The 23,462-nt window shown below is 40.1% G+C and overlaps 1 protein-coding gene across 1 annotated transcript; it reads right to left on the bottom strand.

Moving 5' to 3' along the window:
* Positions 1–13,770: 13,770 nt before the first annotated feature.
* Positions 13,771–14,310, bottom strand: LOC141691576 (uncharacterized). Its single transcript, XM_074496314.1, has one exon. The coding sequence runs from the start codon at positions 14,308–14,310 to the stop codon at positions 13,771–13,773; it is 540 nt and encodes a 179-aa protein (XP_074352415.1).
* Between the last annotated feature and the right edge of the window lie 9,152 nt (positions 14,311–23,462).

The raw sequence follows: 23,462 nt of genomic DNA, 5'->3' as shown, positions 1-23,462 counted from the left end.
TGTTCTAAATATTTTATATTTTACTCTAATTTTTTCAATAACAGTGTGTACTTGTGTAAGATTCTTATGAATTTGGGCAACCAAATCGGTATTTGAATATAATATTTGTCACATCCCTGCAGGTGTGGATCATGGAGTTGTGCATCCACGTCTGTGAGCATCGAGATCATTTGCAATAAGTGTTACATATTAAGTTAAATAACCTACAGTCAACAAATACAAATTTTACTTTACAATCTTTTTAAGTGTTCATCCTAATGTTACCTATCACTCGCCAAACAACACGTTTGCATTATACAATCTTAATAATCTAACTTTCCATATTTACATTATTTACATGCATCTTACATTTCTACTTTGAATTATGCAGTTTAAGCAGGTTTTTAACATTTCTTGAGTAGCTTGAACTCACATCTCATTCTGACGGTTGACATTTAGCAGTTGAATTATAAGAACTTCCTAGTTCTGGCAATCCTCCAACATTACAGGTTTTACCTATTACTCCTATATCTTCAGTTAGCCAACCTGCAGTGAAGCAGCAATGTACAACTCTGAGGCAGCCTAAGTCTGGTAGTATCGTTGTCCGTGATTCCGGTCCTTTGCATCCTAATTTCTCATAATAATCTACTATATATCATTGTATGAATAAACACCATTTTAAAGTGGTGAAAGTGATTATGGTCCTCAAAACAATATTGTGACCATGTTTAGATATCAGTTTTGTAATATCGTGACAATCTCCGTAGAGGTTCTTGACAATTCTGATGGCTTCATGTTAATCAAAATGCAAAAAAGATAACAGGTGTAGCGTATTCGAACAAAACCTATCCATATTATTATCGGAAGACATACCAATTATCTTTTAGATTCTTCAGCTGAAAATCCTACATTTGCGAAAACTACCATCGTTGCTCCTACCATTGTCGTTTAGATTCTTCAGTTGAATATGAATTGGTGATTCTTAGAAAATTATATAAGTATATTCTTACTCATTCCATATTATTTATGATGGAAATATAGCCAAGGTCATTGTAATTATGTCATGTAAATTATAAAGGCAGTAAAATGCTCGCGAGAAAGAAGAGTCGAATTTTGAATTTATCCAAACTTTCAAGGGAAAGGCACACTAAAATTGTATTAACCAAAGGAATATAGATCGCACATTTGAATTTTAACATTTCTCGGGTATGAAACTAATTATAGAAGATCGTACGCACATGCTTCTTTCCCATATAATCCTCTCTGAGTGAGATATCTGGATACTTTGGTTATTAGAAAGGAAACTAATTTATAAATAACTGTTATCACAAAACAATACAAGTACATAATAGATATTTCCTAGCTGATGGTATCGAATCTTTAATTAACAGAGTTGGAAGTATCTCACCTAATAAAAACTCTGGGAAGCAGCTCTGTAGCATGGCCTCAAAGGAAGTGAAGCATCAGGAGTAGTGGTTTCTCTCACATCAAAAAACTTGATGTTAAACAGAACCATATTATATTAGTACATAACATTGGTACAAACTATATGTAAAAACAAAATAATATGTGAATTATAAAGCTAAACAGATACACCGATTCACGATATTGTAACTACTGTTACATGATTAATCAACACATCATCCTAAGTTGCACAAATAAAAAAACAAACATATAAAATCAATATGTTCAGAAGTATAACTTTGAATTTGATGTAAGACTAAAAGTACATAGCATGTTATTTTGAAATTAAAACATATTGTAATATTGAAAATTATAAGCCACGTGATGTTATAATGGTAGCTAAATTTCTTAAGAAAGTTATAGGATTATGGTCGATCCTGTAATAAGATTTCAATATGTACCAAAGCATTTAACCTGCAATAAATTTCAACAAAATTAAAAGCCTTTCAATTCGTCAAACCTGATTTGAGCATTTAGTCAAACACATAATATGTGAAATCTCAACACTCATATAAAAGCTTCAAAATAAAATATTTAAGAGCTTATACATATCTGAATTGCAACATTATATAAAGATTTAATATTTATATTTATCTTCTTAATCATAACAGTCTCATACATAGCATGTGTAAATGCAGTTATCAATTATACGTACATCATGAACACAAACATATTTGTATTTAGTAAAAATGAAATTTAAGAGTCAAATCTACAAAGTTAAAATATGTAGAGAATCACCATAGGGAAAAAGATAATAAAAACAAATTCATCTTATCCAAGGATCATACAAAAGATCATAAACAGTAAACTTACAAATTAAAACGTCACAGATAACTTTAGTCTTTACAGGAAACCTCTTTTGATATCATTTCTCATATGTTCTGTAGAGTGAAACAAACTAAAAAATTCAAATATTTTTCTTTAAAATAAAACAAAAACATACTGGATATGCAAATAAATATGTACAAACATGTATTAATAAATTGCAGGAAGAGGAAGAAAAACAAAAATAAAAAAAAAATAAGTAAAGAAGAATCGCATGTTTGAGATTTGAAATCAAACAGTTGGCGTACAAAAGGTTAGTCTACAAACCCGTATGTAAAATTAAAATTTATTAATTCTTGTAATTGTTCTTAATCACATATATTCATCAATCTGCAAAACTCAATCTAGAAAATTATAAAAACAATATAATTTGTAAAATAAAAACACATACCCCCGTTCACGATTTTGTAAATATTGTTGCACAATTTATTAATATATCAATCTCCTGTGCATACCAAAACAAATCTTACTTAAGAATATCTATATAAACATTTCAAATCAATAATTTTACAAATTAAAATGTCACAGATAACTCTAGTCTTTACATGAAACCTCTTTTGATATCCTTTCTCATTTGTTATGTAGAGTGAAACAAACAAAGAAAGTCAAATATTTTTCTTTAAAACATAACAAACACATACTGGATATGCAGATAAATATGTATAAACCTGTATTAATAAATTGCCAGGAAGAGGAAGAAAAACAAAAACAAAAAAATAAATAAAGTAGAATCCCATCTTTGAGATTTGAAATCAAACAGTTGGCGTACAAACAGTTAGTCTATAAACCCATATGTAAAATTAAAACTTATTGTAGCTGTTCTTAATCACACATATTCATCAATCTGCAAAACTCAATCCAAAATATTATAAAATCATACAATTTGTATAATAAAAACACATACCTCCATTCACGATTTTGTAAATACTGCAGCATAATTTATTAACATATCAATATCCTGTGCACACCAAAAAAATAATTAGATAACAGAAAAGAGAGATTATAAATAGAGACGAAGAAAAAGAAAACATTAAAAGATATTGAGGCTAGGAATTTTCCAACATTAGCTTTTTATGGCCCCACAAGTGCGAGCCCACGAGGTGACACATTGTTTCCTCGCATGCCTTTCAATAATCATGTATCTCAAACCCATGACAGCTGTTGGACAGCCGGTGTAGGCATTCGTTTCATCCCCTGAGATGGTGACACGTGTCAATGGTCCTTTCTCTCTCTTATCCCCTAAAAATATGTGAGATTTCAGTTCATTTCTTCACTTTGCCAAGAACACTAACAAATTTCTGCTTATTTTGCTCAAGGATCTTCTATGGAAAAAACTATCGTCACTACAAGGACCATCTACCGGCGGCGAAATTCTCCGGGAACAGATTCATCAGGATCATCCTATACTTCACCTACATGTACCCCTTCAATCATCCATATCCATTCATGTTTGTTCATATGCACTACGCGAGCACACACCACCTGTTTGATGTGAGCCCACAAACAATCACGAAACGCGATGTGAGCCTGTCTGCCCGCATAGATACTTAGGTGTGATCCCGTGTGAGATGTGAGGACACTTAGGTGTGACCCCATACCTGTTTTTACTTTTATTTAGGGCCACACACTAATATTCACCATCTTTTACAGATGTCGAGTGCGTCTTCAGCCCGCTCTTACGGATCGTCTCGCTCTTTCTCGAGCCCGACTCGTTCTTCTGCCAGCCCGGCTCACGCTTCAGCTACTCCATCTCCGTTGAATCAATATCCACCTGAGCAGCGAGGCTCGAAGGACTTCCAACACGAGTTGACCTCCTTATCTGGCCATATTAGCCAACTCATTTCTCCTGGCTCTACTATCACCCCCAAGGGTCCCTGAACATTGCTAGAGTTGAGAACTCGATACGAGCAGGTGGCTCCGGCTCACTGAATATTTACCTCGACCCTAACCCTGAAGACTACACCAGGGAGAGGAATATTTATGATTGGAGAGACAGGCCCATGGACCTCTCCAATATACCAGCCTCCCTCGGGGTGGAGGAACTTTTAACCGCGAGCCCACTCCTTTGGACAAAGAACGAGCTGAGGAGATTTTAAGAGAGATGGTTGAAGAGAGGGCGGCCCGCCTTAGGCAAGCTGTATCCAATGACCTCGATCCCATTCATGTCGACTCAGAGTCCACTAACAGCGACCCGGGGAGTGCATATTATGACACCAAGAAAGGGAAAGAGCATGTTCCCGTAGAGTATCCCATCTTGGGGCTCGAGGGTGAAGAAGATGACTCGCATTGGTCTTATGATTCCCCTCAAAGTGAGGAGGTGGCAGATGTGATAAGCCAATTCAAAATCTGCAATTACAACTATGTCCCCGCGGCTTCTCCTGAGCCTTATGTGCCTCCTGCCCAGCCCGAACTTGAGGGTGAGGTCATTTTTAGAAAACAGATAATCCCAGATGGGGAGGAGAGTTCTACTTCGGCCGAGGAGATAAAGGTGCTCACTTGCCGTGACCTGCCCACCTCGCTTACTCAGAAGCACTTGGCTGAGCACAACGAGCAGTTCCAGCTCAAGGGTCATATTGTATTGCCCTTGCCGCACATGAGATGCTATAGATTCAATCATCCGGAGAATGGAGGCAAGGTGCCTCACATGGTTTTGTCCACCTTTCTACTAAGGCTAGGGATCTCCTCTCCCCTCCATTCTTTTATTAAAGATATTTGCAAATACTACCAGCTCGCACCCCTTCAGATCAATCCAAATGGATACTGGGCCGCCTTCGCATTGTACATCATGTACCATAAATGCGGGTACCCTCCTCTAACTGTGAGGCAACTGGGTTATTTCCTCAATTTGAAGCACTCTCCCAACGACTTTGGGTATTTCTACCTTTCTGTCTGGCCATGCTTCAAAAAGAAGAACCTCATCCACAACGGGCCGAGCAACTCAGGGAAATGGAAGAGCCCCTACTTCTATATTCATGAGGTGCCTCGAGTCCAGACTCACTTTTATTATAACCCATGTAAGTTCTCCCTGGCTGTAATAACCCCAATTTTTGAGAAATTTTGAAACCCTTATGAATAGTGTTTTTGCTGAACGAGAAAACTTTTCATGCCACGCTATATAGGGGTTCTGTTATTGATCTTATGGGATATTATTAGTACTCTATGTGGTATATAAGTGTATGTAAAGATCGTCAGAATCCAATTCCGAACACTTTGATTTTTCCCGGAAATTCACAAGATACGGAGAGAATTGAGTATAAGGTAACAGGATAAAAAGGATTTAAATTAAAGGATTATAGGAGAGGATCATAAAAGGAATATAATATATTGAGAAAGGTTAATGGAACCTAAGTAATAAGATCCCGGGTATGATCCCTCAAACGATAAACGAGAACGAAAGATAAGCGAACCGTAAAACAAATAAGTGACCAAGAGACAAGCTTGTACAAGAAGCCAGGGATTGTGACATCATCAAACCACAAGGTGTGGACAAGTGGGAGCATTATGACATGTGCAAGGTGACATAGGCATGACAAGAAAGGAAAGAGATGTGGTGACTTTTTAACCACACAAAACCAAGGGCAACTAGGTAATTCACTAAAACAAACAACAAAAATCAACCAACCAAAAGCAAATCAAGCCAAAACACAAAATTCTCTCTTCTTCTTCTTCATGCTCTCGGGTGGTTTTCTTAAAAAATGAAAGTCCAAGCTCCTCCACTTACTATTTAGCAAGGTAATTATCTAAGCTTCCCCATGGATAGTTACATACTTCCTATAAGTTTAAGCTTCTAATTCCAAGCCAATCTTTTTCTATAAATCATGAAAGAAGATGGTGAATAGTGTTTTCAAGAACTAAAATTTGTGTTCTTGAAGTTTTGTTTAGATTAAGCTTGGATAAGGACTTTAAGGGTGATTCCAAGCCATTCTCTTGATTCTCCACTCTCCAAGGAAGGTATAACTTCTCAAACCCTTAGTATTAAGTTTTGTTGGTTTGGATTTCATAATGTTAGATGATGGGTTAGTGTAATGAGTGTGTACTCATGATAGAGCTTTGTTTAGTAAGTGGTTTTGTTGATTTTGGAGTTAGGAGTGATGCTTGTTAGATTTGAAGTTCTTGGTCACATTTTTTTGACTTGGTGTAGATGAATAAATTGGTAATATTGAGTTGATTTGGGGCTGTTGTGGTGTAGTTTAATTGGAGGTTTGATTGGGTTGTGAATTGGAGTTGAAATTGTGGTTGATTGAATTGGTTTAAATTTGGGAAATCGCGTAAATATAGCCGTCGTAACGTCCGATTTCCTATAGACTGTTTTTGTGCATAACATTAGGACCCGAGAACCCCCTGCTAGATTATCACCACTGCCATGTTTAGATAACTCATGTTACGAGCTTCGTTTTGATATGTAGTTCGTTCGATTCCGACGCACGGTTTAGGAGAAACGACCGTTTCAAGTAACGGCGTTTCGCGAACGAAACTTTTCCCCTCGCCTTACTTTGAAGCATAGGTTAAAGACCAAAAAGGGTTAATTAATGTATGAAACATTTATGGTAAGTGTTTTAGGCAGTTGGTAAGACACTCGCGAAGGAATCGCTTTAAAACTCGTAAAGGTTAAATTATTAAAAATGGTGGAGCCGAGGGTACCCGAGTGACTTAAGCGAATCAGTGAGCGCAAAACAAGCGTTAGAGTCTAAGTTAGTTAAAGTATAGATTTACAAGTGACTTTGGTTTAATTCCAACTTACTTATTGTTTATAGGTTACCAGACTCGTCCCGAGCCATTCGTAACCCCCAGTCGCTCAGGCAAGTTTTCTACCCGTTATACTGTTGTTGTGATGTATATGTATATATGCATGATCTTGTGATAAATGCATATTTGTTATTAGCAAATTCTTGCGATATATTGTAGCATGTGATATGGTATATATGCATGCTTGTTTCATATTCTTGATTTATATATTTGTTGGTTCAAATGTTTATAGTTGCATAATACCTATGCTAGAGATAAGCGGTATTTGAGTTTACCCTTAGTATAGGGGACCCAAAGGTGAACATATTTCTAAACCGGGAGTGGATGTTCCCGAGTATAATATATATATTTTCATATATATATATATGGTTATAGTTTTCAAAACTATTAATCGAATAAGGTTTATTCGATAACTTTAACTTTATTTTATTTAATGAATATTATTTTGAATATTATTCGAAGGCGTATGACTCCTTTTATTTATTTATCTGAATATTATTTGAACATTCATTCGAGGGCTTATGACTCTTTTATATTATTTATTGAATATTATTTGAATATTCATTCGAAGGCTTATGACTCAGTTTATATTATTTAATGAATATTATTTGAATATTCATTTGAGGATCTATGACTCCGATTATTTGCTAAAATATATTCTTTATTTTATTAAAGAATAAGGTGTTAATAATCAAACTTATTTTCGATTATTCAAATAAAGATAATACTTTCATATAAGTATATCTTTGGTTATTTAATACTCGTTTCAAGTATAAGTTTTAAAACTTCTACTTCAATTATTTTTATAAAAGATTATTCTTTATGGGAATATTATTTAAATAATAATATTCAGTCATTTTCTAAATATTCTGGGGACTGATTTACTTCATTAAATCAGCTTTACTCCAAACACTCTTTAAAGTGTTTTCGAGTCTTCAAAATGATTTTTAAAAGTTAGAGCGGATCCCAAAACTCATTTTTATATTTAAGATCTTCCTTTTAAAGGGGATTTAAATACTCGTTCAAAACCTGGGGAATCCGGCTCTGTGGTGTATTTTATATTCGCAACAAGGTTGCAGTTTTGGTAAATGAATTGATTACTTACCCAACGTTCGGGAAGTAAGTCCATCTATTGAGTCGGCATAAGCAACATGGGCTCAGTGGGCGTCCATGATAGTGTAAGTGGCTCAGTGGGAGTCCATCAAATGCATAAGTGGCTGAGTGGCAGTCCAGCATAGGTCCTAATGCGGCCAGGGTGATGACCAGTAGGGAATTCGTCCATCTACTAGTAGAAAAGGTTACTTATGGGTATCTTTGCCTGATCAGCAAGATATCTGGTTTATGCCAAAATTCTTTTCCTTTCCAAAATTCATTGGATGTTTCAAACTCTGTTCATACTTTACATAACAGAGGTTCCAGGAAATGTTTAAGAGATATATATATGTGGATATATATATATCGGGACTAAATAAAGTATCGCGTAACTTTATTTCATTCAATAATATTTCAAAGATTGAATCTATTCAAATCTTGTCTTGTAGTCTCATCTATGTGATGAACTTTTGAAACTGATTATAACTTGAACGGTGGTAGTTCAAGTAGTATTGGGAAAGATATAAGTATATTGGGGTATTTGGTAACCTCATCTTTTAAACTTATATCTAATTAATAATTGTCTTAGGAATGACAAAGATTTTCAGAAAAACGTTGAAACAAGGTTAGATATATGAGATCACCTTGCAACGATATTTTTTATACAGTTATACACTGGGACTTTGTGTATATTATGCATGGAAGAGGACTTCCAATATTTTGAAAAGTATATATGTATATATACTGAATATTTTGCGACTTCATCGCATTAAGATATCAAACTTGGTTCATTTCTTTTGACCAAGACTTTCATGAGTATTATGAGTAGGCTCATATATTGTAAATCATTATACATATTATTTTGGTGGGCTTGCTGCTCACCCTTGCTTTATTTCTTCATCACACAACAACAGTTAGGAAAGATGGCCAGACTCCAGCAGACCCAGCGCAAGCGCGTGGGAAGCGTCCCGCGTCTTCCCGTTGATGTTGTAGCTGCTATAGCTGCAGAGGTAGATCAATTGTAGATCAGACCATCTACCTTTGAGAATCAATTATGTAAAATTATAACTTGTGGCAGATAATGGCAATTAACTGTAAATTTATCAAGTAATCATTTTGGGTTGTAATAACTTTTAAATGGTGGATTCAAAGACTTGTACTTATTTCAATTTCATCTCTGAGACTATAACGGGTTGTGGTGTGTGTTAGTATGGGGTCACAGCATGAGGTTATTTATTATTAATTAAGTGAAGTAATATTGTGGAAAGAAAGACCGTGACAACCCGGATCCCCGACCCCGGATCTGGGGGTGTTACACTGGCCGCATTCCTTTTTTTCACAATAGTCCTTTCTTAACAAAAAATATTTTTTACTCATCTCCAGCCACCCCGCCTCGCACTATGCTTGCTAGACTGGAAAAGATAAACGCGGATAGCCTTCTAGGACTTCCCAAGGCGGACAGGGATATCAGAAAACTCATAACGACCTTAAACCTGATCGCGTGTGGATTTTTAAAAGAAGGAGTGAGGCTGACTCCCCAAAAGAAGAAGCCAAAGAAAAGAGCCAGAAAGGATAAGAACATCGAGCCCGCACGTGCAATCCTGTGTGCTCGCATGTTTATATTTCTTGCACGCATTTCACTTTACATTGCATTCTAATTTCCTGCATCTATTATCTGCTCGCATCTCTTCTCTCCATTGTACCTTGTTGTGAATAATGTATTAATTTATTGTCTTCTTTTCAGAAATGGCCAGCTCCCCTATTTTCTTTATGGAAAAGGCTGAGCAAGCTGCAACCTCGGGCCAAGTTCAGCCCATGGCTGCGGCCACAGGGGCTCGCTCTCAGGTTAACCCTCAAGCCCGCATGACTACTCTTACTGAGCATATCAGGGGCTCAGGGCCTTCTCCTCGGCTGAAAAGGCATCGAGGCCACAAAGAGGGAAAAACTGGCGAGCCTGAACCGAAAATGGTTGCTCCATCTGATGCCCCTCTCCCCACTTCTTCTTCTGTCAACACGGTCGCGACCATATTTGGCCGGCTCGCTCAAGCTCACATCAGCGACCAGGATGTGAAAAATTGGTCTTCTTTGTTAGGAATATGTTGTGAACTTGATGATAAGTTAAACAAAACAACTTAGTAAATTTAACTTAGTGTATTTTATAGCACTCGACGGATGATCTAATATAGTCCCGACAAATGAACTTTTTAGTCCCGACGGATGACAGATTAACATCCATCGAGTGAGTAGCTTATATAACAAATAAGTTTTGTAGCATATTTCTGCAAGCAACATTGTGTAGATTCTGTAGGAGTATATGAGTCATGATTGACTACTAGTGGGTATACAAAATAAGGTGACTAATTGTAAATATAAGATGTCTTGTAATTTTGTATAAATGAAATGGAGTCTAGTGACATAAAAGGCTCCCGATGGATGGTTCACAAAGACTCCCGACGGATGATTAACAAAGCTCCCGACAGATGACAAGTATAGTCCCGACGGATGATCAAATTCAAATAGCTGTTGATAGTGACAACACAGTCACATGTGTTGGGTGTTTGCAAAAGGAATGTGGCAGCCTGTTAAGCAAGAATTTGAGAACAAAGAAGCATTACCATTTCCATGCAATTGTGAAGATATTCAAAGATGCTGGAATAGAGTAGTGAAGCAGCATGGAGTTAGACTAGATATGTTTTGTTTTATTATCTTGTCTTATTGTCATGTAAACTTGGTGATATATAAACCAAGTGTAACAAGTAGAACAATTGAATAAGCAAGCCTATTTTCAGAGAAATATATCAAGCTGTATTTTGTAAGCATTTCTCTGTAGTTTAGTTGTTCAAACTTGTAAGCAGCTGTGAGCTATTCAAAGCTTCAGAGGGTTCTCATTTGATATATATATATATATATATCTGGTGGATACTTTCAAATCCACCAGAAAGTTTTAAAAACTTATATTTTTATTACTTAGTGTTTTGATTCTTATCTCTCTTTTATTCCGCACCATAGCTAATCAAACACTGTTATATTTATCAAGTTAGAACATTCTTTAAATTTGAAAAAGGAGCCAGAATTACATTCAACCCCCCTTCTGTAATTTTTGTTGTATTGTTAGGGAATAACATTCTTCTTCTCTTGAGGCCAACAACGACGCGCTGACCCAGACCGCGGCTGAGGTGTATTACCGTCATCTGTCTAAGGCTCGAGAAATGCGAGCCCTCAGCCAGAACAACATAAATCTTGACTCTAAGGTCAAGTCTCTTCATAGTAAGGTCGCCGAGCACGGGCAGGAGAAAGTTAATCTGGTGAATAACTAAAATCAGAAGATGCTTGACCTGAATGCTGCTCATGAGAAGGCATTAAGGGAATAGAAGGAGGCTCATAACCTGGCCGCGGATGCGTGGAAGAAGGAGAAGGATGACCTCGAGGAGAAGGTGCTCAAGCTGGAGGGGTCAGTTTCTGCCTTGACTGCGGGCTGCGAAGCCGCCCTCGCTGATGCCAGGAACCTAGGGGCTAGGAATTTCATGAAAATCTTTATCAGCAAGGTTCCTGACTTTGATTGGGGTGCTCTGGGCGCTGGTACAGTTAGGCATGTTGAGAAGATGAAGCTGGAGATGGAAAGGGACACTCAGATTGCTGATGAGGCCTTGCTCGCGGCTGAGCAGGCCCGGGTCACAGCTGATGAATCTCGTAAGGAGGCAGAGGCTGATAAGCCTTAGTTTAATTTTATTTTGAGAATAGACTTTTGAATGGGTAAGTGGGCACCCTTCTCGCCTCGCGTTTGTATTTGAAATATTCTGCCTTGGGGCATAACTTATTTTGTATAAAATGCCAAGTCTTTTATGCCCGCATTTATATTTATTTTGCTAGCTGGTTTTCTTAATTTTGTGTAAACTTACCATGCCCCTACTGACTAAAAGCTATCATAACCCTGACCGCGTATGGCGGGTGTTACACCTTCACAGTGAGCCGAGCTCATCAGCTCGCATCATTGTTCAATCAAATAAAATGAATGATATTTTAAGTAGAACATGCTCGCACCATTATTAACTCATAAGTGTTGCATATGTACTTTCATTAGCGAGTCGGGCTCAGCGGCTCGCATCTTGTTCATGTGTCCTCTCCTCGCATAATGTGACCCTGGCCATGTATGGAAAATGTCCATACTTGATAGAGTGTTGGGCTCCCGACCCGCATTTATTGTCCTGCGAGCCCATAATATGGGCTCGCATCGCGGCCGCCTCTAACTTTTAAGTTAGTTAAGAGGGTTTGTGGGCGCCTCTCACTTATTTTCATAATTTTATCTTCATCTTTAATCCGCTTTGTGCTAATTACTTTTCCAAGCGGGCCGGGGCCCAGCTTGTTTTATAGACTTGTTATGAAGCGGGCCGGGCCCCGGCTTGACTTATGATTTTAACATGTTAATAAACAACTATTTTGTCCTCGCATGGGCTCCCAAGGATGGGCTCCCCTGCTGGGTATTTTAATCTATTAACGGGAGTTAAAATATCAAGGGCACAAATAGACATCAATCGTTTATTCTTAGATAATAGAAAGTGAAAGGAGTACATGTTTGTGGTCTAAGGGAGGTACCTATATGGCACTACCCCCGAGACTTAGGAATATTTTAAGATAATACTAAGTCCGAGAATGATAATATTACTGATAATACTTGCGGTGGTGTTCCGCTTTCCAGGCTCTCGGGATCAACTTATCTTGCATATCATTGAGGTGGTAGGTTCCCTCCCAGAGCACTGATTTTATCTTGTAGGGGCCTTCCCAATTTATCCCAAAGACTCAGTGTCTCACCACCTTGGTGTTGAGCATGACCCGACACAGAACCAAATCTTCCACCTTAAAAGTTCGGGCTCAAACCTTACTGTTATAATGCCTAGCTGTCCTCTGTTGATATGCTGCTATCCCGATCTGAGCATCTTCCCAAGTTTCTTCGATCATGTCCAAATAGAGTCGATTGTTGACCTCATTTGCCTCTGAGTCATAGTTGTCCCTCCGAAAAGATCATGCCCCTATTTCAACGGGCACCATAGCTTCACACCCATATACCAAAGAAAAGGGGGTCTCTCCAGTTGTGGTTCGGGGGGTCGTGTTGTAAGACCAGAGGACCTGGGCGAGCTCCTCCGGCCATGTCCCCCTTTTTCACTTCAAGCTTTGCCTTCAAGGTGTTCTTAATGATTTTATTAACAGCCTCCGTCTGCCCGTTGCTTTGGGGGTGGCAAATTATACTAAAACTCTTCTGAATCCCCAGCTGCTCACAAAATTCCAGCATTTCCTTGCTATCGAAATGTTTCCCGTTGTCAGATATCAACTTGTAAGGGATGTCATAGCGGTACACAATGGTCTTGTGCATAAATTCTTTGAGCTTTTTTGTCGTGATAATGGCTAAAGGCTTGGCCTCTGCCCATTTAGTGAAGTAATCTACCGTAATAACCACATACTTAACACCTCCCTTAGCCTTCGGGAGTTCTTCAATCAGATCAATTCCCCACATAGCGAAGGGCCAAGGGCTCATGAGGGATGTGAGAGGGGCCACGAGGCTGTTGTAATAATTGGCATATCGCTGACACTTATCACAAGCTCGGGAGAATTCAAAGGCGTCGGTTTTTAGCGTTGGCCAATAGTAACTCTGACGGAGGATTTTCTGAGCTAGAGAGTTACCCCCGAGTGATTTCCATAAATGCCCTCATGTACTTCCCTTAGGATATAATTGCATTCATCCCCATCTATGCACTTGAGAAGGGGCACATTGAACCCTCTTCTGTATAGGACCCCATCATATATCACATAACGGGCTGCCTTATATTTTATTCTTCTTGCCTCATTCTTTTCGTTCGGGAGTGATCCTTCTTTTATGTAGGCTAAGATAGGTGCCATCCAAATGTGGTCGAGGTTATCACTGAGGCTGCCCACCTTATGCTCGGGCACACTAGGCTGCCTTTGTATATCAAGGGGCACGACCCCAAACAATGTGGCCTCACGGCGCGAGCCAAGCTTAGCCAGCTCATCCGCGCCTTCATTCTGCCCGCGCGAAATTAGTTCTAGCCTCACCCCGTTGAATCTCTCAATTATCCTCTGCGCACACTTCTGGTAAAGCTCTGTTCTTGGCCCATTAGCTTGATACCCCCAGTTTATCTGATAGACCATGATCATGGAGTCACTAAACACATTCGAATTCTCCACCTTCATTTCCAGAGCTAGCTTGAGACCGTTGATCAAGGCCTCATACTCAACATCATTTTTGGTTGCATGAAAGGCCAGGTGGGTCGCGCGTCTGATCTTGTGTGCCTCTGGGCTGATTAGCTCAATTCCAGCTCCTGCCCCATCCCCATTAGATGCTCCATCCACAAATAGGCTCCACAATGGGGCACTATTTTGGCTTTCCAGCCTGACCTCTTCTGTACTAGGTATGACAACAAGGGCTCCTTGCTCCACTTCTTGATGTGGAGGAAACTCAGGACAAAATCGGCCAGGGCTTGGCCTTTCATTGCGGTCCTTGGCTTATAATCCACCTCGAACTGGCCGAGCTCCACCGTCCACTTCAGCATTCGACCAGAAGACTCCGATTTATGCATTACTTGCCTGAGGGGGTAGGAGGTTCGTACTTCTATCCTGTGCACCTGAGAATAGGGCCTGAGCTTTTGGGAGGCCAGGATCAGAGCATATGCTAACTTCTCGAGGCTTGTGTACCGAGTCTCTGCGTCGGCTAGCCTTTTACTCACATAATATACAGGGAGCTGGATACCATCCTCCTCTCGGACTAATACCGCACTTACTGCAAAGTCAGAGACGACCAAGTATAGGACCAGAGTCTCACCTGCCTTTGGATTGGACAACATTGGAGGGCTGCTGAGATGCTTCTTTATGTTCTGAAAAACTTCCTCACATTCTTCTTTCCACTCAAAATTCCCCCCCACTCCCTTAATTGCTTTGAAGAACTCCTGGAATTTGTCGGGGGACTTTGAGATGAAGTGGTTTAAGGCAACCACTTGCCCCGTTAAGCTTTGGACATCCTTCACCCGTCGGGGGGATCTCATCTCGAGTAGGGCTCGTATCTTGGCGGGGTTGGCCTCAATGCCCCTATGGTTGACAATAAATCCCAAAAACTTCCCTGACTCGACCCCGAACACATATTTTTGGTGATTGAGCTTCATCATGTACTCCCTTAGGATATGGAACATTTCTGATAGGTGGCGGACATGATCCTTTGCTTCCATTGACTTCACAAGCATATCATCTACATAGGCCTCCATAGTCTTCCACAACTGATGTTTGAACATCTTATTCACCAGCCTTTGATAGGTTGCCCCAGCGTTAAGGAGCCCGAAGGGCATCCCGATATAATAATAGAGGCCTCGATCAGTAATAAATGAGGCGTGCTTCTGATTTGGCCCATAATTTGGGATTTGGTTATATCCCGAATAAGTATCCATAAAGCTAAGTAGTGCGTGCCCAGCTGTGGAATCAACCAGCTGGTCGATTCGGGGTAGAGGAAAGCTATTCTTCGGGCAAGCTTTGTTTAGGTCGGTGAAGTCCACACATGTCCTCCATTTGCCATTTGGTTTCTTGACAAGCACTGGGTTTGCCAGACACATGGGGTAGAAGGCTTCCCTTACAAGCCCTGCCTCCATCAGCCTATCCACCTCTTATTTGAGGGCCTCTGCCCTCTCTCCACTAACTGGCTGCCTCTTCTGTCTGACCCCCTTCTTTCTCGGGTCCAAGTTGAGCCAGTGGCACATGACATTCGGGTCAATCCCTATCATATCAGAGTGAGACCATGCAAAGACATCCAAATTTCTTCTCAAGAATTGGGCTAGATCCTCCCTCAAGTCAGGACTTAAGTTAGAGCCTATTCTGAGTACTTTTGAATTATCATTCAGGTCTACCAAGATTGGGGGCATTCTCGGGTCTAAGTCTGCCTGAGCCTCACTAGATTCTCCCACTTTCGTGATCGCCAAACCTACTGTGTCCTCGAGCTCGAGCTGGTGAGCTTGGGCCGGATTTATCAAGTGCTCATAGGTTATGGTAACTGTGCGAGTAATTCCGCTAGGTAGATCCATGGTTGTTGTTGTCTCTTTGTATGCCCACTTCCCTTTCCTGAGTCTTGCAGTGATTTGTTCTGGGCTCTCTTCTTCATCACTTGCCTCTTCTACAATCCCCTCCTGTACCAATATGATGGGCTGAGAGCCTTCCATCAGCAGGGCCCTTGGGCGCAGTTCCACATGAATCCCCATGTGCTCGAAATAGTTCTCAGGTAATTCCTCGATTAAAATCATGTTACAAGTCTCATGTCCCTCCAGACATACTTTCTTCCTGCCCTCTGCCTCTTCCATGAGGACGTCGCCTTCACCCGGTTTGACTGTCTCATTCGATGCATTTCCTGACTCGGCTGCCCTGAGTGCCTGGTTGTAGCTGACCCTCAATTCGTATTGATAGCTCTTCAAGAAGCCTACCCCCGCAGGGGTTGGGAATTTTACTGTCATGTGATGGATCGAGGCCACCATCCTTATTGCCTTCATAAGGGCCCTTCCCACTATAACATTGTAGGCACAAGGTTGATCTACAACTGTAAACATAGCGATCTGGGTGGCCACATAAGGCTCTTCTCCTAAGGTCACCGGGAGCTGAATCCTCCCTTTTACTCTGATTGAGTTTCCCGTGAACCCATACAGGTGTCTACCTGTCGAGGTTAATTCTTAATCCAACAATCCTAGCTTCTTCTAGGCATCATAATTCAAAACATCAGCCGAGATCCCGGTATCCACCATTGCTCGGTGAATATTCACCGTTCCAGTCTCATTTTTATAACTAGGGCATCAGTAGGAGGGTAATGCACCCATTTGGCATCGTTCTCCCTAAACACGATGTCATCAGTCTCCTTTTCAAAGAGCTCCGGGGCCTTTGGCTTAGATGGTTGACGTTGGTGAGGGGCTTGTCCTTTGCTTCCCGGGCATATCTGTCCATCGCCTTCCGGCTGTCTCCGCCAATGTGAGACCCGCCTAGAATAATATGAATGCTTCCGGCCCGAGGTATCCTTTCTTTGTCCTCTGGGGGTGGAGGAGGGACCGTATGATAATCAGCCCTGTGCTTCCGAACCTCCTTAACAACCCACTCAATAAGCTTCCCTTGTCTTATCAGTGTCTTGATTTCATCTTTCAATTGCCTGCAATCATCCGTATCATGCCCCGTGGCCTCGTGATATGCACAATACTTTGAGGTATCCCTTTTGTTGTAGTCTGTGAGAGGAGTCGCCTTTCTGAATACCCCCTTTCCAGCATAGATAGCATATATATGGTCGATAGAGGCTACCAGAGGGGTATGCGTCTGCCATTTTCTTGTATAGGGTCTCCCCGAATCTTTGGCAGTCTCTTTGCCCCGGGCGGACTTTTTTGGGCTCGAACTACGGCGAAATGTTTTCCTCCTCTCGTCAGGGTTTGAGAATCGGCCCCTCTTGTCTCGGTAGTTCTCACTGATTTTCAGCTCCCTCACCGACTTCTCCACTCTCTTAAAGGGTTCGGCTTGCTCATAGAATTTGACCAAGGTTCTCGGCTCACTTTCCTGGAGGCTCTTCCAAAATTTTGACCCTTCTTTTAACCCTACAATCAAGAAATTCTTAATGGTCTCCTCGCTGGTGCCCTCACCTTGGGAACTTCGGTGTTGAACTGACAAAAGTATTCTGCCAGGTGCTCCCCCTCCCTTTGCTTGATGTTGGCTAGCGTAGCCACAGGAGGTGAGTAGTGGAGGGTGGACTGAAACTGCCTGACGAACAGGTCCTCCAATTGTCGCCACCTCCCAATGCTAGCAGGTCCCAACTTGGAGAACCATTGTTGGGAACTACCTCTGAGTGACGCCGCGAAGAGTCTGCAGCGGGTCATCTCCGGCACCTGATAGACTTTCATCTCAGTGTTAAATTTTATAAGGTATTCTGCCGGGTCGGCTTCGCCGTTGAATAGAATATCGAGGTTGTGCCTGAATACTCGAGGTAGGGGAGATGATCGAGTAGCAGCCGTGAAAGAAGAAGGGGCAGCTGAGGTTGGGGCCCCCTCTTCTCTCGCTCCATCTCGTCCAAGATCCTCCTCAAGTCTCTTACCTTAACAGCTTCTCCTTTCCCGCCACCATCCGCGTTACTCGAATGGTGTGAGCCTTGAGGTCGCTCGCGGCATCCCCCGCCTCCAGCTCGTACTTGCGATTCCTCTTCGTGATTGTCTCTATGTCTACATCGCTTATCCCTCCTGGGCGAGGTGCGCTGACGTCTTTCTAGAGGGGTCACTACACGCTCTCTTTTTGAGGTTTTCCTTTTCTTCTCTCTCTTTCTTATAATTCTCTAACTTGAGCCTGAGATCATGCTCACTTAGCTTTTTACCCACACGGTCTAGCACGCTAGTCGACCTTGCCTCAGACGAAGCTGGCTTCCGCCTCAATCTCTTAGAGATCTGGCTACCCGCTCATCATGATTTTGGGGTATATCTTCCTCTTTATGCGATGCCTCTTTTTTCTTCTTGGTCTCAGTTGCCGCCTCATCAAAATCATGGATCAGTCTTTGTTGAGGATATCTGCCCTTCCAGCTTTGCTGAGAGACCTTGAGGCGGCGTGCCTTACGCTTGGCGTTCCGACCCGAGCTTTTCTCTACCCTTGACATCCGGGTGTTAATCTCGTTCATCTGATCGGCTAGCCCTTCGAGGTACGTCATAACCTCCTCCCATCCACGGTTGCAATTGGTGAGGGTGGCGCCTGATTCTCTGGGTGTGTGTGCTCGACCTCATTCTGGTCCTTCTTTTTGCCCCCGCTTCCTGGTGTCACCGCTTGTTTGTCTTCTTTGGTCATCACTTCTCCCTAAGATGAAAAATTTTCCCCTCCTTCTAGCGCCAATTGTTATAGGGAGAATTTCGTATAACAGTGTTGTGGAAGTTGATGGTCGGAATAAGGATCAAGGACGGTGTTTGAAGGCGGAGGAAGGTTGTTTTGTAGTGGTGGCTGAGCTTGGATGTTGACTCCTTAAGAAAAAATAGGGTTTTATTATTCTCTATCAAGTGTCTACTCATGTCTCATACAAGTGCCTACGTACCCTATTTATAGGGATCAAGCCTCACGAAGTCCTTGGGAAACAAGTCACATAGGCTAGGGTTACATTCTTCAACCCGTGCAGCCCAAGCCCATGATAAAAGTCAGGCCTTCAGCCAATTAGTCACGTAAATCTCGACTGGTTCCACACGCTTCCTACAATCTCGCGGCTTCTCCGCATTTCTTCCCGTAATTGTAAAAACAACCCGTGTCGGCCCCGAAATCTACGAGCAACTCAGTCATCTATGAGTCACTTTCCATGTTACACATAAAGTCCTTTAATGCCGGCCGGCCTGGTGACCTCGGCCCGCATCGCCTTCCTTTACAATTAATATATACAATATTTCCTTCATTTTCATAAGATGTGGGCTCATGGGCCCAGCCCGCGTGTAGGCACCTGAGCCCAGCTCGCGTGTGGGCACCTGAGCCCAGCCCGCGTGAAGGCACCTAGGCCCAGCTCGCGTATGGGAACCTGAGTCCAGCTCGCGTATGAGAGCTCAGATGACAAGTGTGAGCCCATCTTACATGTGTGAGCCCAGCTCGCATGTTGTAACACCCCCAAATCCGGGGTCGGGGATCCGGGTTGTCACGAGTTCCATTTCCCTTAATAACACCCAATCTTAATAAATAATCAACTACTCTGTACTGTGACCCCACAATAAACACACACACCACAAGTTATAGTCTCAGAGATGAATATCCAAAAATAATCACAAGTCGTTTTATTCCACAATTATATGCCAATGCACCTTAAACAGGTTTCTGAATAAATTTACATTTCTTTGCCATTATTACAATTCATGATATACATAAGTCTGGTACATTATTAGTTAAAAACTTAGCCTATTGGTAATTTCTACCTCAGCTACAGCGGCCTCAACGCTTCCAGAAAGCTACGGTACGTTTCCTATCCGCTTGCGAATTGGGAGCTTGGTCCTGTTCATCTTATCTATCTGATGTTGTGTGATGAAAGAAGAAGCAAGGGTGAGCAGCAAGCCCACCAAAATAATATGTATAATGATTAACAATATATGAGCCTTCTCATAGTACTCATGAAAGTCTTGGTCAAAAGAAATGAACCAAGTTGATATCTTAATGCGATGAAGTCGCAAAATATTCAGTATATATATATACACATATACTTTTCAAAATATGGGAAGTCCTCTTCCATGCATAATACACACAGAGTTCCAGTGTATAACTGTATAAAAATATCGTTGCAAGGTGATCTCATATATCTAACCTTGTCTCAACGTTTTTCTGAAAATCTTTGTCATGCATAAGATAATCATTTACTAGATATAAGTTTAAAAGATGAAGTTACAAGATACTCCAATATACTTATATCTTTTCCAAATACTACTTGAACTACCACCGTTCAAGTTATAATTAGTTTCAAAAGTTCATCACAATGATGAGACTACAAGATAAGACTTGTATAGATTCAATCTTTGAAATATTTTGAAGGAAATGAAGTTATGATATACTTCATTAAGTCCCGATATATATATACACCTATATATATACATACGTTTCCTGAAAACCTCTGTCATGTAAAGTATGAACAGAATTGCAATATCCAATAAATTTGGAAAGGAAAGAATTTTGGCATAAACCAGGTATCTTGCTGATCAGGCAAAGATACCAATAAGTAACCTTTTCTACTAGTAGATGGACGAATTCCCCACTGGTCATCACCCTGGTCGCAATAGGACCTTATGCTGGACTGCCACTCAGCCACTTATGCATTTGATGGACTCCCACTGAGCCACTTACACTATTATGGACGCCCACTGAGCCCATGTTGCTTATGCCGACTCGATAGATGGACTTACTTCCCGAACCTTGGGTAAGTAATCAATTCATTTACCAAAACTGCAACCTTGTTGCGAATATAAAATACACCATAGAGCCGGATCCCTCAGGTTTTGAGCGAGTATTTAAATCCCCTTTTTAAAAGGAAGATCTTAAATATAAAAATGAGTTTTGGGATCCGCTCTAACTTTTAAAAATCATTTTGAAGACTCGAAAATACTTTAAAGAGTGTTTAGAGTAATGCTGATTTAATGAATTAAATCATTCCCAATATATTTAGAAAATGTCTGAATATTATTATTTAAATAATATTCTCATAAAGATAATCCTTATAAAAATAATCGAAGTAGAAGTATTAAAACTTATACTTGAAATGGATATTAAATAACCAAAGATATACATATATAAAAGTACTATCTTTATTTGAATAATCGAAAATAAGTTTGATTATTGACACCTTATTCTTTAATGAAATAAGAATATATTTTAGTAATAAGCGCAGTCATAATACCTCGAATGAATATTATAAATAATATTCATAAAATAAAGGAGTCATACATCCTCGAATGAATATCCAAGTAATATTCAATAATAATATAAAGGAGTCATAAGCCCTCGAATAATATTCGAAATAATATTCAATAAATAATATAAAGTTATCGAATAACCCTTATTCGATTAATAGTTTTGAAAACTATAACCATATATATATATAAATATATATATATATATACATATATACAAAATCTACTCGGGATCCTCGACTCCCGGTTTTAGAAAATGTTTTCACCTTTTGGGTCCCTATAATAAGGGTATATGCAATTTACCGCTATCCTCTAACATAGGTATTATCAACTGAACCAATCAGATATATATGGAAAGAATACGAAATAGGCATGCATATATATATATATATATCATAGCAGCATGCTTCAATATATTGCAACATTTGCTAATTAACCAACATGCATCTATCGCAAGATAATGCATATACATATATACATCACAACAACAGTTATAACGGGTAGAAAACTTGCCTGAGCGACTGGGGGTTACGAATGGCTCGGGACGAGTCTGGTAACCTATAAGCAACAAGTAAGTTGGAATTAAACCAAAGTCACTTGTAAATCTATACTTTAACTAACTTAGACTCTAACACTTGTTTTGCGCTTACTGATTCTCTTAAGTCACTCGAGTACCCTCGGCTCCACCATTTTTAATAATTTAACCATTACGAGTTTTAAGGTGATTCCTTCGCGAGTGTCTTACCAACTGCCTATTACACCTTACATAAATGTTTCATACTTCAATTAGTCATTTAATGTCTTTAAACTATGTTTCAAAGTAAGGCGAGGGGTAAGGGTTCATTCGCGAAACGTCGTTACTTAAAACAGTCGTTTCTCCTAAACCGTACATCGGAATCAAACGAACTACATATCAAAACAAAGCTCGTAACACGAGCTATCTAGACATGGCAATGGTCATAATCTAGCAGGGGGTTCTCGGGTCCTAATGTTATGCACAAAAACAGTCTAAAGAAAATCGGACGTTACGACGGCTATGTTTACGTGATTTCCCAAATTTAAACCATTCAAAACCAACCAAAATTTAACCCCAAATCAATCATACAACCAAAATCCATCCAAACCACATCATAACAGCCCCAACAAATCCACATTAACCATTTATACTTATTCCCCACATGAACTAAAAGCTTTACTTAGGTTCTTTAACTAATTATCAAGATTTACAACTCCAACAATACCACAAAACCAACTAATCTCTACAACTCAACCAAACTTCAAACAATCAAGCATCATGCTTCACATATACTATATCAAACATATTCATTCCTAATTACTCAAAACTAAAGCTAGGGTTTGTAGTTTATACCTTCCTTGGAGAGTGGAGAATCACTTAGGAAGCCTTAAATAACCACTAACTATCTCTACTAAGCTTGGATCTTGAAGAAACATAAGAAAACACAAAGTTAGTTTCTTGAAATACTATTCACCAAGAACTTTGATGAATTAATTAGCTATGTTAAACTTGGAATCTTGAGCTTAAACTTATGGCTCATCTTAGTTATGAATTATGGAAGCTAAAGAAACAAACCTCTTGAATTATGATTAAGTGGAGCTTGGGTTTTGGAATTCCCATCCTTGCATTTCTTCAAAAAGCCGAGAGCAAGATGTAGAAGAAAGAGAGATTTTTGTGTTTTGCTTTGTTTTGCTTTTGGTTGGTTATAGTTTTGTTTTGTTTTTGGTTAATTACCAATTTAACCTTGCAAATTGTGTGGTTAATAGCCAACCACACCTCCTTCCCTCCTATGTCATGCTTATGTCATCATGTGGTGTCATCCTTCCCTATTTGTCCTCTTCCCATTGGTTGGATGACATCATCCCCTCTAATCTCTTTGATTAACTTCCTAATTGTTTGCCTAATGACCGCTGATCTATTATACG

This window comes from Apium graveolens, chromosome 10 (assembly GCF_009905375.1).
Source record: "Apium graveolens cultivar Ventura chromosome 10, ASM990537v1, whole genome shotgun sequence".
Lineage (NCBI taxonomy): Eukaryota > Viridiplantae > Streptophyta > Magnoliopsida > Apiales > Apiaceae > Apium > Apium graveolens.
The sequence above is the reverse complement of the archived record's forward strand: the minus strand, read 5'-3'. Positions and strand labels throughout refer to the sequence as shown.

What these genes read in the sequence shown, in the direction of transcription:
- LOC141691576 (XM_074496314.1), bottom strand. Translation starts at nt 14,310, where the DNA reads ATGAAGGTGGAGAATTCGAATGTGTTTAGTGACTCCATGATCATGGTC.